General features: G+C 39.6%; 1 protein-coding gene across 2 annotated transcripts in view; it reads left to right on the top strand.

The window, feature by feature from the left end:
- Positions 1–17,035, top strand: part of HDAC4 (histone deacetylase 4) — a 406,948-nt gene that overhangs the window by 363,653 nt on the left and 26,260 nt on the right. For both annotated transcript variants that reach the window (XM_074968253.1, XM_074968254.1), the window contains 5 exons: positions 3,538–3,645; positions 4,194–4,249; positions 5,406–5,493; positions 6,984–7,103; positions 9,940–10,037. In XM_074968253.1, coding sequence (XP_074824354.1) covers positions 3,538–3,645; positions 4,194–4,249; positions 5,406–5,493; positions 6,984–7,103; positions 9,940–10,037 — 470 coding nt within the window. The remainder of the gene's footprint in view (positions 1–3,537; positions 3,646–4,193; positions 4,250–5,405; positions 5,494–6,983; positions 7,104–9,939; positions 10,038–17,035) is intronic.

The following is a 17,035-nucleotide window of genomic DNA, read 5'->3' as shown; positions in this document are numbered from 1 at the left end:
GTTCAGCACCGATCACTACCTTCAGGCTAAAGAACTGAGTCAACAGTGTGCTGTTGTTGCCAAGAAGGCCAGTGGCATTTTGGGATGTATAAGTAGGGGCATTGCCAGCAGATCGAGGGACATGATCATTCCCCTCTATTCAACATTGGTGAGGCCTCATCTGGAGTACTGTGTCCAGTTTTGGACCCCACACTACAAGAAGGATGTGGAAAAATTGGAAAGAGTCCAGCGGAGGGCAACAAAAATGATTAGGGGACTGGAACACATGATTTATGAGGAGAGGCTGAGGGAACTGGGGATGTTTAGTCTGCGGAAGAGAAGAATGAGGGGGGATTTGATAGCTGCTTTCAACTGCCTTAAAGGGGGTTCCAAAGAGGACGGATCTAGACTGTTCTCGGTGGTAGCGGATGACAGAATGAGGAGTAATGGTCTCAAGTTGCAGTGGGGGAGATTTAGCGTGGATATTAGGAAAAACTTTTTCACTAGGAGGGTGGTGAAACACTGGAATGCATTACCTAGGGAGGTGGTGGAATCTCCTTCCTTAGAAGTTTTTAAGGTCAGGCTTGACAAAGCCCTGGCTGGGATGATTTAATTGGGGATTGGTCCTGCTTTGAGCAGGGGTTTGGACTAGATGACCTCCTGAGGTCCCTTCCAACCCTGATATTCTATGAGTCTATGGAAACAGAAATTTCCTTGCGATCAATGCTCAGTACTACGAAAAAGGAAAAGATAAAGCTGTGGTAAAAACCTTGGACATAATCGACACTGAAGGGCATCACAATTCTTTGTATGTGAAAAGTCAAATAAAAGCTATTTTAGAAAAAAATGGGATCAGTGAAATGCAAGTGCTGAGCATCTGCTTTGACAATGCAGCAAACATGACATGTGCCATCAAAAATTTCAGCGAGGACAATGAAACCATTTCTACCTCTGAGAACAGGGATGTGGACAGAACTGAAGGTATTTTACCTGATGAAGGGAACTAAAGGAATGGATGAAATCGAACTCAACATGGATGCTGCTGTGCGATGGGTTAATGACCCTAGCCTCATACTTCCAACATGGCTTCATGAGGACGACTCAAAAGTCCAACTGATGAGGTATGGTATTCACGCTCTTCAGTTGGCAATCTGGGATGGACTGAACAAAGAACATGTGAAGAAATTTCTGGCAAAAATTCGACAAGTTGTTGTCAAACTATGAACCCCACGTATTCAAAGTGTTCTGCTTGATCTACATGGGGTAACTCAATCATTGGATATTGTGACTCGCTGCGGTTCAACATTTGCGATGATTGATCGGCTTTTTGTTTTTCAATCTTACTGTGAACAATGGGCTGCTGCTGAAACAAGAGAACTCAAGTTAACAAAAGGTGAATGGGATGAAGTGAAGAACCTGCGAGACCTCTTGGCAAAGCCAAACCAACAACCGTGAATCTTCAAGCTGTTGATGTAACCCCAGGAGTTTTAATGAAGGAATGGCGAAAACTGTGAAAATTCTTGCAAGAAAATGGTGGACAAATTGTAGAAGGAATTCTGTCCTTCATGCAGAAACACGATGAGAAGCTTTTTGACAATATTCCTTTCCTTGCTGGAGTTTGTTGACCCATGGTATCGGATTCTTCTTATCTCAAGGGAAGTACCAAAGACAAAGGAAGGGCTCCTTGATATTGCTCAATGACTTGAAAAACAAAATCTATTGCTACATTTGAACTCGGTGACAGAGGTTGAAGAAAACGAAACACAGCAAAAGGACAGATCTCAGAGTAGCAGCCGTGTTAGTCTGTATTCGCAAATAGAAAAGAAGTACTTGTGGCACCTTCGAGACTAACATTTATTTGAGCATAAGCTTTCATGAGCTACAGCTGATCCGCTGAAGTGAGCTGTAGCTCACGAAAGCTTATGCTCAAATAAATTTGTTCTCTAAGGTGCCACAAGTACGCCTTTACAACCAAAGGAGTCATCAACAATCGAATTTGCGGTTTCGGAAAGTTCACATCCTTCAGAAATAGCAGGCTGTTCTCAAACTTCCGTCTCCACTCTGAACTTGTTCGAGCATCCATCCCTGAGACTTCTTCAACCATCACAGGGAAATGGAGATAATTCAAGCACCAATGCTTCAGAAGATGATGCCTTCAAAAAGGAATTGGATAAACAAGAAAGACACCAGCGAGTTTCTGCGATTCATAATTGTAATGAAGCATTATTCAAGAGAAACTTTCAGGAAGATTGTATGGTAATGGAGCCTATTGGTAGGCTAAAAGTTAAGTCTGTTTTTGAGGCCATTCACAGCTACTCACACCGCATTCAGGCTACTTCGAGAATTGCTTCGAGCATGCCAACAACTCAAGCTAGTGTAGAGTGACTGTTTTCGGCTTTAAAGTTAATTTTAAATGATTTGCGGCAGGCTATGAAAGACGACTTGATTGCTGCAATAATTTTTTACAGAATGAATTATGAATGATTCTAGTTTGTATCTTTGTTGATGACATTTAAATTGTTTTAAAAGTCTGAATAAAAATAATGTTTTTTCAAAATTACAGGATGCACTTTTTTATTTAGTTAAAAATTAATTTGAGTCGGAGCATGGAGCGGAGTCGGAGCAGAGCTGGAGCGGAGCAATTGAAAAATTTGATTGCTCCAAATCCCTGCTTTGTGCTGCTGTTGGGCTTGTTGTGGTAAAAGCCAACATTCCACACTTTCTGTTTAAATGAGAACATGATCTTGTACAATAACGAGCAGCCAGAGAATTTCGAAAGAAAGAAAGAAATTTTCTCCCTTTGTCTGGTCTACATTTTTGTCAAAGGGATTTGTTCCTAATTCTGTCAAATATTTGGCATTTAAACTAAATGTCCACAGTTAGCACCTAGATGTTGAAGGGCCATTCTGAGCCTAAGCTTGCTAAAATTTATTTTCTCATTCTCTAGCAGAGTAATTTCAGTGTAAATCTAGCCAAAATAGATTTGACAAGGATTTAGAGAATTGTCTGTTCTTAAACATCATTCTTCATTGATTTATTCCCTCTTTAGTAGTTTTTTTTATTTTACATTTTCTTAAAGCTTTTCGTTTGATCTTGGGTCAGTTTTTACCCCGATGGTAAAAAGAAATACGGAGAAAACACTCAAATAAGAATATTAGAAGGAAGCCCATGATAGTTTACACTGCATGGGATCAAACTCTCCTCCTTCCTATTGCTAATCCCTCAGCACCACAGAGCAACTGGAAATCCTTCAGTGGTGTTAATATGGATAGATATGAACTTACTGTGACATTAGCTCCAACACCGGTGTCATAGTTTCTCTCTCTTCACATGGGGAGACAGGTGTGCCACCACCAGAGCATTGTGATACTAGCAGCCAGCACTAGTTCATATGTGTATGTAAGGCCCCAGCGGTTCCGGCTCTTAACATGGTCATTGGGGTGATCACTATGGATACAGGAATTTTATACATTTCACTGGTTTGTAAATCTAGGGAGTCCAACTGCAGGCTCTTCTCGTTGTTTCTGAAAACTGAATTTGTTCATATGTTTTCATTAGGTTGACAGTGACACAATTTGGAATGAAGTTCATTCATCTGGTGCTGCTCGCCTGGCTGTGGGCTGTCTCATTGAACTTGTTTTTAAAGTGGCCACAGGAGAATTGAAGGTTGGTATAGCAGTAACACTTAGCTCTGATATAGGGCTCTGTGCAGAAATGACAGGGTAAGATTTATGGCCTGTGTTATACAGGAGGCCAGACTAGAAGATTGTAACGGTCCCTTCTTGCCTTAGTTGACAAGGCCCTTATGGACATCAGCAAGTGAACACAAAATTTACTAACCTTAAGGATGGGTTTTAAAAAAAATCAACCTCAGATGAGTGGCATCAGGATCTTAAGTCAGTTTGCTATTGACTTCAACAGGGCCAGAGTTCAATACAGTTGTTCAAAGTATGCTCTACCAGAAACTCTCAGTTAAAAATGTTAGTTTCCAAAAAATGCAGGCTGCCTTTGTCCCTTAAAAATGAAAGGAAAGTTGACACATTGCTGAGGGCTTGAGTGGAAGCCAAGACTGCTCATCTGAGTGATCAAGAACTAACGAATAATTACAAAACTGAATTAGCAACTCTGACTGCAGCTTCTGAGCACACTCTGTGAGCTACCAATGTTCTTTTGTCTGATCTCCCCTCTGTATTCTTGTTGGTTTTTATGTGTAGAATGGATTTGCTGTTGTTCGACCTCCAGGTCATCATGCTGAAGAGAGTACACCCATGTAAGTATGTGTGTGCTTTAATTGGTTTGCTTCAGTGTTTATAGCCTTAATTAAGAGAACTCTGTACGTGATATGGAGCTGGAAGCTAGAAAATTAATTATTTGATTTATTATAGACTTCCTTGCTGAGTGATGTACAATAGAGCATCAGATTCAAAGCTGTTGGTAATACTTTAGAAGCAGGAAAGTTTCCAGTCCTCTTTTTGTTTAATACAGTCTGTGTTAGAATCATGCTTAGAGATTGCATCTATTTATAAAGCTACATTGGTTCTATTAATTCCATCATCCACATCTATTGTTTATGTGGATAAAGAGTGGTTTGTAAGTTAGGTACACCGTGGGGGGGGTTAATATGGAGGAACAGTGATATGCCACTTATAAAAGTTATGCCTGATACAGTATTGTATTTTGGGAATAGAACACCAATTTATAAAAAGCATTTTTTTTTTCATAAAACAGAAACTGAAGTCAAACCTTCCACTCATTTAGCTTTGCTGGGATTTTATTCCCCTAGAGTTGAAAGTGTTTTGGCCACATTGGGTTGGGCTGATTTCAACTCTGGTTCCCAAAAGGTAAGAGGGTAATAAACCATATTAATGACTGCATCTCCCTCAACCCTGGATATAATTTGTTTCTTGAACTAGTACGTGCCTGGCTTCATGACCAATGCTCAGATCCTTTGGTCCCTTGATACTTGGTTGGTGTGAGATCAGAGAGTATTTACTACCAGATTTGAATAAGCAGAGTTCTTTGAAGCTTCTCTGAACTGGTCCCCTGTGCTTCAGATGATTTCATCTGTATTGCTAAAATCCCTTTCTGACTGCACCCCCATTCCCCTCACTTGTGAGAGCCCTGAAACTTTAAAAATCACTGACTGGCAGATTGTATACTTCAGCAGCATCTCACAGTAAAGAGTGTTGGAACATATAATAGTGTTCACCATTTCCCATGAGATCACTGAGTCACCTGTTGGCGTGTGGTTATTTTTTGTGTGTAATCGAGCACACATGTATCTGTTAGGGAGGAAGAAATAGTGAAAGCAATAGATATTTCTTCCTACTTACTGTATTATGTTTCAAATTATATATATATTAGGACCGAGGTGAACCTATAATTAACACCCCTTTTTTCCTCTCTCTCTTGCTCATTACCTCCAGGGGGTTCTGCTATTTTAATTCGGTGGCAATTGCAGCCAAGCTTCTCCAACAGAGACTCAATGTTAGCAAAATCCTTATAGTGGACTGGGTGAGTAAACATTTATTTTCACTGAAGTAACAATGGAAGCTCTGTCAGTTCCTCACAAAGGAGAGCCATTATTTATAACTCAGTGAATACAATCTGACTATAGAAGCTCAGAACTGAAATTCACTTTAAAGTGGTTTATATACAATAAACATTTCTTTAAGGGCAACATCAAGATTTAAAGTCACAGCACTAAACTTACCATATTTTTTCCATTTCCCCCCGTCCTCCCCTCCCCCCAATCCTGAAGAAGCTATCAACCCTTCAAAACAAAACCTGTAACACAGATCAGATCCAAACTTCAAGATGGGTGGCTGCGCCAGGCGCTGGTTGAGATTACTGGGCATGAGCATTATGTCCATCCCAACTCTGTTCTCATGAGCTGACAGAGTATTGAAACTGACAGGGTCCCTGACTGGCTTGGCTTGAGCAGCGTTCTGGACAATTTCAGTAACCTGCTTGAGGGATGGTGCAACATTATTCACATTTGGGCAACCCAGCAGCACTAGTGGGTCACTCAACAGAGAAGCTAAGATTTTAACAAACTTGCAATACTCCTTTTGGAAGTCTGATTGCTTTCTCGGGATCAGGATGTGACTCATTCATCTATCTAAGTTAAAAAAAAAAAATGTTCAGGAAAGTTTTCCACTTTGGGTCCATCACTTTTCTCAGAGTTCATTTTACTCTTCTTCCCTTCTCAATGACTTGGTTTTTGTAGCAGAAATTAAAGGACAATTTGAGAAACGTCCCCTTTTGAAAGCTGTATTTAGTCCCTCAGTACCTGGGTGATAGGGGAATTGGCCTGTTTGGTTGAGATCATTGAGTTTTGTTTTCTTTGCACTGCTGTTAAATTGCATTCATAGGGCTCATTCCTGCACAGAGCTTAAAGGGTGTTTGACCTGTAGACAGACTGCCTGGTCAGACTTATGGTGATTAACATAGCTCCTCCTAGTTCTGTCCAAGAGAACATCCTGTTTTCATTCAGGTGTATAATTGAGGTTAATTAATTACCCAGTTATGTTGAACTGAAAGGACAGTAGAACCTCAGTTTTACAAACAGCCAGTTGTATTCAAACCCTATTTCATGATGTGGGGGGAGAATCGCATAACAAAAGTGGTGCAGATGAAAAACAAGTCGACATCCCTTCATATTCCGATACGGTCAGTACATTGGAGATTTCTTCTTGTCCTTCAAACCACTGTAAAGTAAGCAATGCAGTGCACCATCCTGCTGCCACTTACGCACCATACCAACTGTGGTTTTGTGATGTTAATTGTATGAACTCTTCAATTTCATTAACTCCTCAGTCCCCAGCTAGCTAGTAAATAAGGGTTCTACTGTATAACAAAGCTAATTTTAGTATTGTGTGAATCCATTCTAGTTTTCAACAAACTGCTTCACTTGGGTTAGAAAGAACCATCCTGATGTTTTTCATCTGGACTGTTACTAGTGTACTAATCCTCCTTATCTAATACAATCTCTGTCCCTGAAGGACGTGCACCATGGGAATGGTACTCAGCAGGCTTTCTACAGTGATCCTAACGTTCTTTATATTTCACTACATCGCTATGATGATGGAAACTTCTTCCCAGGCAGTGGAGCTCCTGATGAGGTAAGAACATAAATAAGCAGGATACCTGCCCTCCATATAATTACTGTGATTGGCACCCCAGGATTTTATTGGTAGAATCTGCTGCTGGTCAGGAGTGAGATGCATTGACAAAACTGGGGGGGACTTCCATAGGTCAAGAAGTGAAATGACAGGGCATTATAGGAAAGCTTGTACTGCCCTTCCTCACATGAATGCCTATTAATGCTTCTCTAAGAAACCATTTTTGTGTGTTTCTAAAGTTCTAGCAATACCATAAAATTTACATTTTGTCCTGGCAAGGAAAAGAGACACCTTGGTAGAGCATCTTATTCAAAGAATCAGGATCAACATGATTAGTCTCTCATAAGTCATTATTGGACAGTTGTTCAAACAGACCCCTTTGCTTAACAGACTAAAGTCTTCTCTTCATTGGAGAACACAACTTCATGTGCATTTCCTTCTGTCTAACAATGCAAGCTTTTTGTGATACAAAACAAGAAGAGGGTGCCCATGGTTTTACAATTACTGCATGGGCTCACCAATCCTCTGATCTTCTGGCACAGACTTGGGATCCATCTCTTTCTGCTGGCCATGCCCTGTCATTGCTCAGAGGAGCAAGTGCTGCATTTAGACCTGCTTTTCCTGCATTCAAAAGCTTGGATATTGGATTTTTAGCTACATGTTCATTAGAATTGTTGGACAATGTCCAAAACATACTCTTAGAATCCCATAAGCCTTCTACAGACAAGGCATATGAATTAGAATGGAAGCATTTTTCTATTTGGACACACACATTCTATTTGGACACACAGATGGACACACACATTCATCAAGTACTATTTTTTTCATTCTACATTCAGCCTTATCCTTCAAGAAGCTGATCATAGACCTCTCCTTTGAAAGCATACCTGTCATCTATTTCTCCTTTCCATTGTTTATTCTGTTACAAAGGGCCTGTGGCCTTTGGCTTATGGACCCTTTACTGGTTTTCACAAGAAAACATAGCTGTCAGGAAAAAGCCAATTTTGTTTTAAAATACCTGTGACATTAGTTTGCCCATCTTATCTTAAGCAAGCCAGAAGTCTTTCTTTGCACAGAATTCTATAGCACAGTGGTTCCCAACCTCACTGTTAGCTGACTTCATTACACAAGACCGGATGTTTGATTTACCAGAGTGGGCTAACAGAAAATGTTTGCTGTTAACTCAGACGATTATTTCAATTTGCTTGTAGGTTATTTATCCCTATTGATAAATTCTACACAGAACTGCAAATGAGTTCTGTTTTGGCAGATGTAAATGGAAAGGGAAAAAAAAGGTCACGAATGAACCAAACTTTGCTGTGTTTAATTTAGGTAATTAGTAAAGTCCACAAAGACTCCATAGTTTTGACTCATATTGATTTAAACAAAGTAGTTCATTTCTAATGGAGATGCAGTTATAAAAATCTGTATACATGATTCAAAGGGCAATTAAAATATTTTAACTAATTAACTATATTTATTTTGAAATGTTGATAATTTTGAAAATCCATAGAATTTCTTGCCCGTCAGTTCTACCCTTTCTGTTCTGCAAATTTTGATGTTCCTTCCAGTGTCTAAAGAATATAAAGCACAGCCTTGCTCTAGTACCTTGTTTGTGTATTATAATCATAGCCAATGACCAAACATTTATGCAGCATTTAACTGGTGCTGCAGGGTGGACAAGGAGTACAAACTGATAGACTTCTGCTGTACTTATATTCATGCTGAGTCTTTAAAATAATTTAATAATGTAGTGATTGATTTGTCTAAAAATAAAGATATGGGATTGGAAGGACATTCACTCTTCACTAGAATATAAATCGTAAAATATGGAGCATAAAGTGGTGCGGTTTCCTGATGTTCTCTCAGGAATATTTACAAAGTACAGTTCTGCCAAACAGAAATTTTAATACAGGAAATAATAGTAGAATATGTATTAAAATTAAACGGATGGATGGACAGACAGTTTTCTAGTAGCTAGTATTTATGGCAAGGCAGCCAAAGAAAAGTTTGAATCCCAAATTCTGCAATTTATTTAAACTGATACAGCAATTTATGAGGTTGTATAGTACATCTAAATTGAATCTCCAGATTGGTTGTGTTTAGGTAGCAACAGTATACCGGCACTTCACTTTAGATATGATATAGAAAGGAGATTCACATTTTTCTTCAGAGTAATTACCGTAAATGTCATGTGTTTATTTTTCAGCTGTCACCTCTAATAAAGGTACATGCACACTGTGCTAATGTTCACAGATGTGCACATAATGATTCCTATACCACCAATACCCAGTTAGCTCAATGTAACTATTTGTTGCAAGTCATATTTTCCACCAGCAGAGGGGGCCCTCACTCTGAGTAAACTGCCCTTGTAGCTGAGTGAAGAAAATTCACATAATAAAGCAGGACTACAAAGTACTCTTCTGAGTTTGGTGATAAAGCTGAAGATGAATTATACAAAACTATTCCTTCAGTAGGGCAGTCTGTCCATTTGAAAATGGAAAAGGTGCTGGTATATTAATGATGAGACTACATGCTTAGATAACACGCAGTTGTTGGGCCACTAGTGGTCAGATATTTGTGGGTGCTCACATAGAATTGAGCACTTGTGAGAATATGAAAGCTTTCATAACTGCCTCCATTTGGGGACCCGAAAAGCTCTAGAAAAAAAGAAAGCGTCCCAACAATGCATTCTAAATAGATCAATCAGTCAGGAGCAGAGCAAATCGATGGGATTTAAAGAAATGGCAGGCTACAAAGATATATTACCAGCATCAACAGAATGTCCATGAATTTAACACATTATATTTGTCCACTCCTTCATCCCTTTTCTCAGGTCGGCACAGGACCAGGTGTTGGTTTCAATGTTAATATGGCGTTTACTGGTGGCCTCGAACCACCGATGGGAGACACAGAATATTTGACTGCTTTCAGGTAACATTCAAGCCTTCCTTTCACAAAACCCATCTTGGCTGAAATCAGATCTTTCTGCAGTGAAATCACTTTTCTTTTTAGTAAACTAAAAATAGGGTTGCAGTTACTTGAGTGTTCTGTGACTGAAAGCCAATGCAAAGAAAGGAGAGGGGTGTGCCTGGACATAGCAATGGATCTGTGTGAGCAAGGTGCCGAATGACTGGCACTTGCTGCTCAGCAAAAGTTGTGCTGGTCTGGTGTACAAAATTACAGTAAGCTTTAATGAATAAGCTCTTCTCTGGTCACTCTCTCTCTCTGTCTCATCATGAACAAGCCACTCTAGAGGGAGATGGACCCAGAAAGGCTTTTTGCCAAGTCATTCCAAGTAGAAGTTTTGAGATGCAGTTAGTTACCATTGCTGAGACCAGTCAAATTTTGGGAGTTTATTCCGGTCCAGTCTGTTCAACTGCCGTTCCTTCTCCTGGTGTGGGAGAATTGCTCATGCAGCTCCCACAACACTGGCACTGCAGCACTCCCGCCCCACCCTGCCCATCTCATACAGCTGGAGTTAGCAAGGGGTAGGAGCTGTGTTAGAAGTGCTTTGAGGGATAGGGCATGGGGGCAGCGAGAATGAAGAGTGGGACAGGAAGCACAGGAATGGGAGAATGGAGCAGAGGGGTACCCCGTGTGGTCACTATTTCAGGGGTGAGTATCCCACTCTGTAACACTGAGAGTTATTCTGCAGTTCTCTTGCTGTTAATATTTGCTTGGCCTTATGCTGATGACATGTTGTTCTCATCTAATATATGCTTTTGGTACTCAGGGTCATGTTAGCACATTCTGAGTTTTCACCTCAGAGTGGATAAGAGCAAAAAATCTGCTCCTTTGACCCTAATCTGTCAGAGGGAGCTGAGTCAATATGGCATCAGTCGTGTTCATCCCCTTCCATTCAGATAAAGCTAATGCATTCTGACTTCCCTCTGGATTGTGGAGAGAGTTGTTCTCCATAGGCTCACCCCTTGCCAGGTCTGTGGGGAATTTCTTAACTAGTTTAATGCTCTGGGCCTTTATTATGGGTAGTCCCTGGGGACCAACCAAAATTGGGCTACCATTGTCCTAAACATTGTATAAACACAGAGTACAGTCCCTGCCCCAGAGAGCCGACAGTCTTCAAACCCCTTTGAATTGACCAGGTGCAGTCACTGCTCTCCACACAGTGGCTGACACAGGCACACACAACCTTATAATATATTATAAAAATTGCTAAGTTTTCCAACTGCCTTTTGTTCTTGGGTGGGAGTTTGTGAGCAGATTCTTCTTTTCCATTCCCATTAGTCCCATCTTCACCCATCACAACAACGCAAGAAACCAGAGAGACGTATGATTCCACATGAATCAGCTGTACTTGGAGGTCAATACCTGGGCCGCCCATGAAATGTCTTTTGTAGCTCTGTTCCATTGTCACCATAGGAGTGCTGTCAGGCTGCATTTTGGTCAGTCTTGCTGCTCTGGTAGCATCAGACAGGCAGGCAGGATGATTGTATCAATACAAGGCCTATGATGCTGCAGGAAGCCACAGTTGCAGAATATTGTCACTAGCTCAGGGTTGTCTGACTTTGAAAATAAGTCTCTCACCACTGCCTTAGGTGTTTATGTAACTATGGGAAGCAGCTCTTTTGTAGAAATATTCTCTTCCATTCATGTTCTCTCTTTAACACAGGTGACTTTCCGGGTCATTCATTTTGCTCTGCTCTTACCGTTTATAAAAGGATTAAGACAGAACAAGGCTGTGCAGTATGGTAGAAAATGACTTTTCAGAGCCTTGACTTTATCATATTGTGGGAAGGGATGCACAGAATACTGGAGCTTTTTCACTTGAGAGAATTTTTGTCCAGTAGCACCCTCCTGGGACTGTATTGAAGGTTTACAATAGTGCTTTGTTGAGCTGCAAGGGGAAAGCTCAGGGTAGGCTGATGCTACATCACTGATGCTTAGTTTAGAGCTTGGTAGAAGTCTGTAGTAATGCACTTTCCCCTTGTGAATGTGGGCAGCATAGAAGGAAAGCATAACAGGTATTGTCAAAACTATGGAATAACAGGGTGAAATGAGGACAACCAACTTTGACTAAAGTGTTACATAATATACAGGTACGTAGACGACCGTGTGTGAGACAACTCAGTCCTTTCTTAATATTTTTACTAGTTTCTTTCCATGTGAAAATATGTAAAGGTCAGTGATCTGATGTATTTGTAGGTTTCATCTTTCCCAAAGATCATTCTGTCTTCCCCATTTGCATCTTGTTGATGTGGTTTTCTGACTTCAAGTCAGGTTTAATGGACTTCTGGCAAATGTCTGCATAATTTAGGGCGATGTAAACATGCAAAGCATGAGATGCAAATATCTGAACATTTTTAAAAATACACAGATGGAATATCAGCTTCATGAGGTTCCATTGCATCTTTTCAGTTGAGTGGAACCAGGACCATTATTTCCTTTATTCAGTGTGTGCACATTTTTATCTCCTAAAAATATTAATGTGTTTTACTAACAAATAGAGATTTAACTCAACAGATTTTTAAAAGATTACAAATAATTTACAATAATATATAACTAAGTAACTGTCATTTATCTTCCCATTTTCCTCCACTTACAAGAAAACAATGGTGTTATACTATTGTGCAAAGTGGAGGTCTTTTTATCCTAGCACTCAACAAGACTGATCTTTTCATTCTAGGAAAAACCTGTAGCCCAGAGCTGAATGGCAAATTGCTATTACATTTTAATTGAATTTCAAGGCTACTGGAAAATTGTTCAGAAATCTTCAAAAAAAGAACATACCCAACCATTGCCTAATTGATGCCGACACTTATTGACCAGAAAATACAACTATTCAGGGTACATACACCAAACATGGTCTTGGCCATCATTTTGCGAGTACTGTTGGAAGAAAAGTTACTTGCCCAACCAATCTTATACATAGTAACGCCAGCCATATACACACATGCACACACCTTCAGCGTATAAGTTAAGGTGGAAACCTTTTTAATCTTACGCCAAGTTTGTTCATGATAATACATTATCAAGTGACCTTTTAAAATCTTATCCAGCTTCTTTGAAAAACATTTTCCTGACTCTTTTTTTATTGATTTTAATGTAAAATAATGCTTTGAAGTTTAAAATTTATAGTCCCCTGAAAGTTAGACAAGAGAAGGGAATGGGTCATATATCCTTGTGTGTGTGTGTGTGTGTGTGTGAGCCCCATGAGACAATACATGCCTTGAAGGCAGCACCTTGTTATTCCGACCCATCGAATGCCACGTTGCATTTGCAGGGGATCAAACCTAAGATGAAAAAAAGATAAGAAAATTGGCCCTAATGAAATCCAGAAGCAGCAGGCACTTTCACCATGAACTTGGAAACTCACAGCGGAGAACTGAACTTTAATTCAAACCAGTCCAAATGCCAAACTGTGAGGCTTTGAAGTCTGTAGAGGAATCAGTGGAAATCCTTTGAGCTAGACTGAGATATTGATTCACTATTTTTTCTATATTAACTCCTACGATTCTTGACTACACCGTGTTTAGAATAGAAATGTATTTCTATGTAAAAACACGAGGAAGAAAAATGTGCCCAGGTTTGATAAAAGCGTGCGTTCGAATGAGGAAGTAATTGGGATAGTTGGCATCATAAAGGAATCTCCTTATGATAAACCCGATACCTGCACATTAAATCCCTAGTTTTCTTGAGGTTCAAAAAGCATTTCAAATAGTACCATTTTCCTAGTTCCAGAGGGAGATTAATAATTTAGGGTTAGGGTTTTCTATTGATCATTATACAAATAACCTTAAAATAAACCAACATGTTTGAGCTAGAAGTTTGTGTTAGAAGAAGAGCCAAGACATCTTAATACCTTGGGAAGTGGAAATAACTGTGTTTGAGTTGTTTCAAAAGCAAGAGTTAAAAATGGCAGAACTGTTTTATCCATTTGTACTATCCATAACTGAAGGCTGAAATCACAGACTGTTTAGAACATGAGTAGCTTCCACTTTGTTCTGAAGTTGGGGTGACATCCTTATTGATAAATTTTGAAAGAGATCACTTCAACCACCAATGGACATTCCGTATGACAAAACTGATTTGGTATTTCTCTGAGTGCTTGGCACTGTTCCATGGTATTGTAACAATGGGAATGCTTGCTTAAAACAGTATAACATAATTTAGCTAACCATGTACTGCACTAACATTCCACAGCTGAATTCACCACCAAAGTATTTGTCCAATACAGATTTCATAGATTATGAGGAAGTGTATTAAACTCTAATGTATAAAATGTATGGCATATAATTAAAAGAATTCCTTAAATTATCAAAATGTTAGTGGAATCCATTGTTGTTGTTACACAGTTATAGAAACAAACTTCTGTAAAGTTCAGTCGGTAGTTTTACCAGTGTCTGTTGTTTCCTAACTTGTTTTATAAGAGGAAATAATGTTCCTGTTCCTTAAACTCTCATAACATTTTAAAAGGTTATGTTTAATTACAGGACACAAACCTGGCAAGGAAAACCTTAGTAAAAATGTGAAGATTGTGTTCAGGTCCTTATTACAAGGATAGAACAATTACCATTAGTACATGAAATAAGGTTTTTCTAGCACATGTTGTAATTCACTGTAAGAATGTATCCCCAATGGAGCGCTAGCAGTTGTGTTGTCTTGTCTTTGGTTTACCTTGGCTACGTGACAGTGATCTCCTGAAGCATTAATATTCTACATATAATTTTGTTTTAATGTTGTTCACCTTTTAATTTAAATTATAAGTCAAATGAGTATTGTTTGTTGGAAGATTCTCCTTGTTCTAGATTTCTTAAAGACTCATGTACGTATAGAAAACTAGGTTTTTTTAAATCATCTATTTATGCAAAAAATGTATACGAGAGGTATGCAGAACTGTACTTCTTGCGTTTGGTTTGGTTTTGTTCTAAGACTTTTTCCATAGAAATGTCATCTTTACATTTCAAATTTTATGTGCTCTGTCTGCTTACTTCTTAGCTAAATTCCGAAGCCTATTTGGCATGATAAATTACTGTAGAGATGATTACTGCTATAAATGGAGGGCATGATTTCCAGGGAGAGTTTAGCAGCAGGTATAGATGATGTTTTGTTATAGGATGCCAACAGTAGGGGAAATGTTTCTAAATAAAATAAAATGATATGCATCATTTTGCAGCAGGCATCAATAGCCCTAAAGATTTTAGCATTGTTCACCAGTTAGAAAATGTAAGTGTTCTTTTTCAGTGAATTGTACAATATTATACATTGTGCTTTAATTTATGAGGTGAGTGCTAATAGGTTAAAAAAGTTGCAGAAGTAGATAGATTAAATCAATTAAAGAAATTATCAAAATTTCAAATTAAACAATAGTGAAATCATTAATTGAAGATTTACTACAGTGAATTTTAACTGCTGCATAACTGTTCAGCTTATTTGTGATTTGTTTTAAGATTAACTGAAAAGGTTCAAGAAAGAAAAGTGTTGCTTAAAAAGTGTAATTAGTGCTTGTAATTTATATAATCCACAACATTTGAAAAAAAATACTTAAGGTTCTAAGCAGTCTGGGTTGCAACCCTCTTGGTTCTTCTGACAATCCCAGCGACCACCACACACACACAGCCTATTCCATATAAAACTGCTGGTTTTATTCCCCTACCTTTCTGTCTATGGTCTTTGCAAAATGCACCTGTCATCACAGTGTCAAGGAATCACTTCTGATTTCTCCAGCATTTTCTTTTGGGGTTCATGCTCAATCTTAGTCAAAAGAGTATTTTCCCCCATGTACTTAAGCTCCCGAAAAGAGCAAGTATGTTGGGTGCATCTGACAAAATGTTGTCAACAAGTAAAGCATTAGAAATGCAGCTCAGTTGCTCTGTTGCTTTTGTTCAAACCTTAAAAAAGGTTCACAGACAAAACTTTAGCCTAAGGAATTTTTCTGAGAGCATTATTGGGGAGTTAAAATAAGAGGTTAGAATGCAATGGGTGTTTAAACAGAGGGTAGCTGGGACCAACCCTCACAGGAGGGGTAGACAGACTCACAATTTCTAAAAACAGCAGTGTGGACACTGCAGCTTGGGCAGTGGCTCAGGTTCCCCCTGGGTCCGAGCTCACCTGGCTAGCCAAGTCCCACCAGAGCTACAACATCCACACTGCTATTCTTTCGCACTCCAGCTCGATTCCTGTTAGCGTGAGTCTGTCTACCTGGGCTGAGAGGCTCTCTCCCAGCTGCAGTGTAGACATACCCATAGAGTACACTTAGTACAGTCCAAAATCATGTGGATGGTGCCACAGGCCCCTATCCTGCTGTCAGATCAGTGTGGATGGAGCCCTGTGCCCTTGCTGGGACATGCTGGCATATGCTTGCTTAGATCCAGTTGTAGCACCAGAGCAATATTTTAGACCTCTTGTTTGTCACGCCAGTCACGTCTGGTTTGTGAACTTTTGGAGCAGAGATTCTGTCTTCCTAATGTGTTTATCCAGCAGGTAGCGCAATGGGGCTCAATCCTGTTGGAGTCTTGGGGCACTACTGTAATGAAGGGAGTAATGCATTTAAAAACAGCTGACCTAAGCTTGGGCTAGAGTTTTGGACCTGAGACACGAAGCAAAGAAAGGATTCAAGTCTGGATTCCAGTGCACTAAAATCTCATGTGCTGGATTCATGGAATTTTGCACAGGTTTGAGCAAGCATTGTTAGCTTAGGGTTCTCTGTTTATTTCATAGATTCATAGATACTAAGGTCAGAAGGGACCATTATGATCATCTAGTCTGACCTCCTGCACAACGCAGGCTACAGAATTTCACCCACCCACTCCTGCGAAAAACCTCTCACCTATGTCTGAGCTATTGAAGTCCTCAAATCGTGGTTTAAAGACTTCAAGGAGCAGAGAATCCTCCAGCAAGTGACCCGTGCCCCATGCTACAAAGGAAGGTGAAAAACCTCCATGGCCTCTTCCAATCTGCCCTGGAGGAAA

The sequence above is a fragment of the Natator depressus genome, chromosome 11 (assembly GCF_965152275.1).
Source record: "Natator depressus isolate rNatDep1 chromosome 11, rNatDep2.hap1, whole genome shotgun sequence".
NCBI classification, from domain to species: Eukaryota; Metazoa; Chordata; order Testudines; family Cheloniidae; genus Natator; species Natator depressus.
The sequence above is the reverse complement of the archived record's forward strand: the minus strand, read 5'-3'. Positions and strand labels throughout refer to the sequence as shown.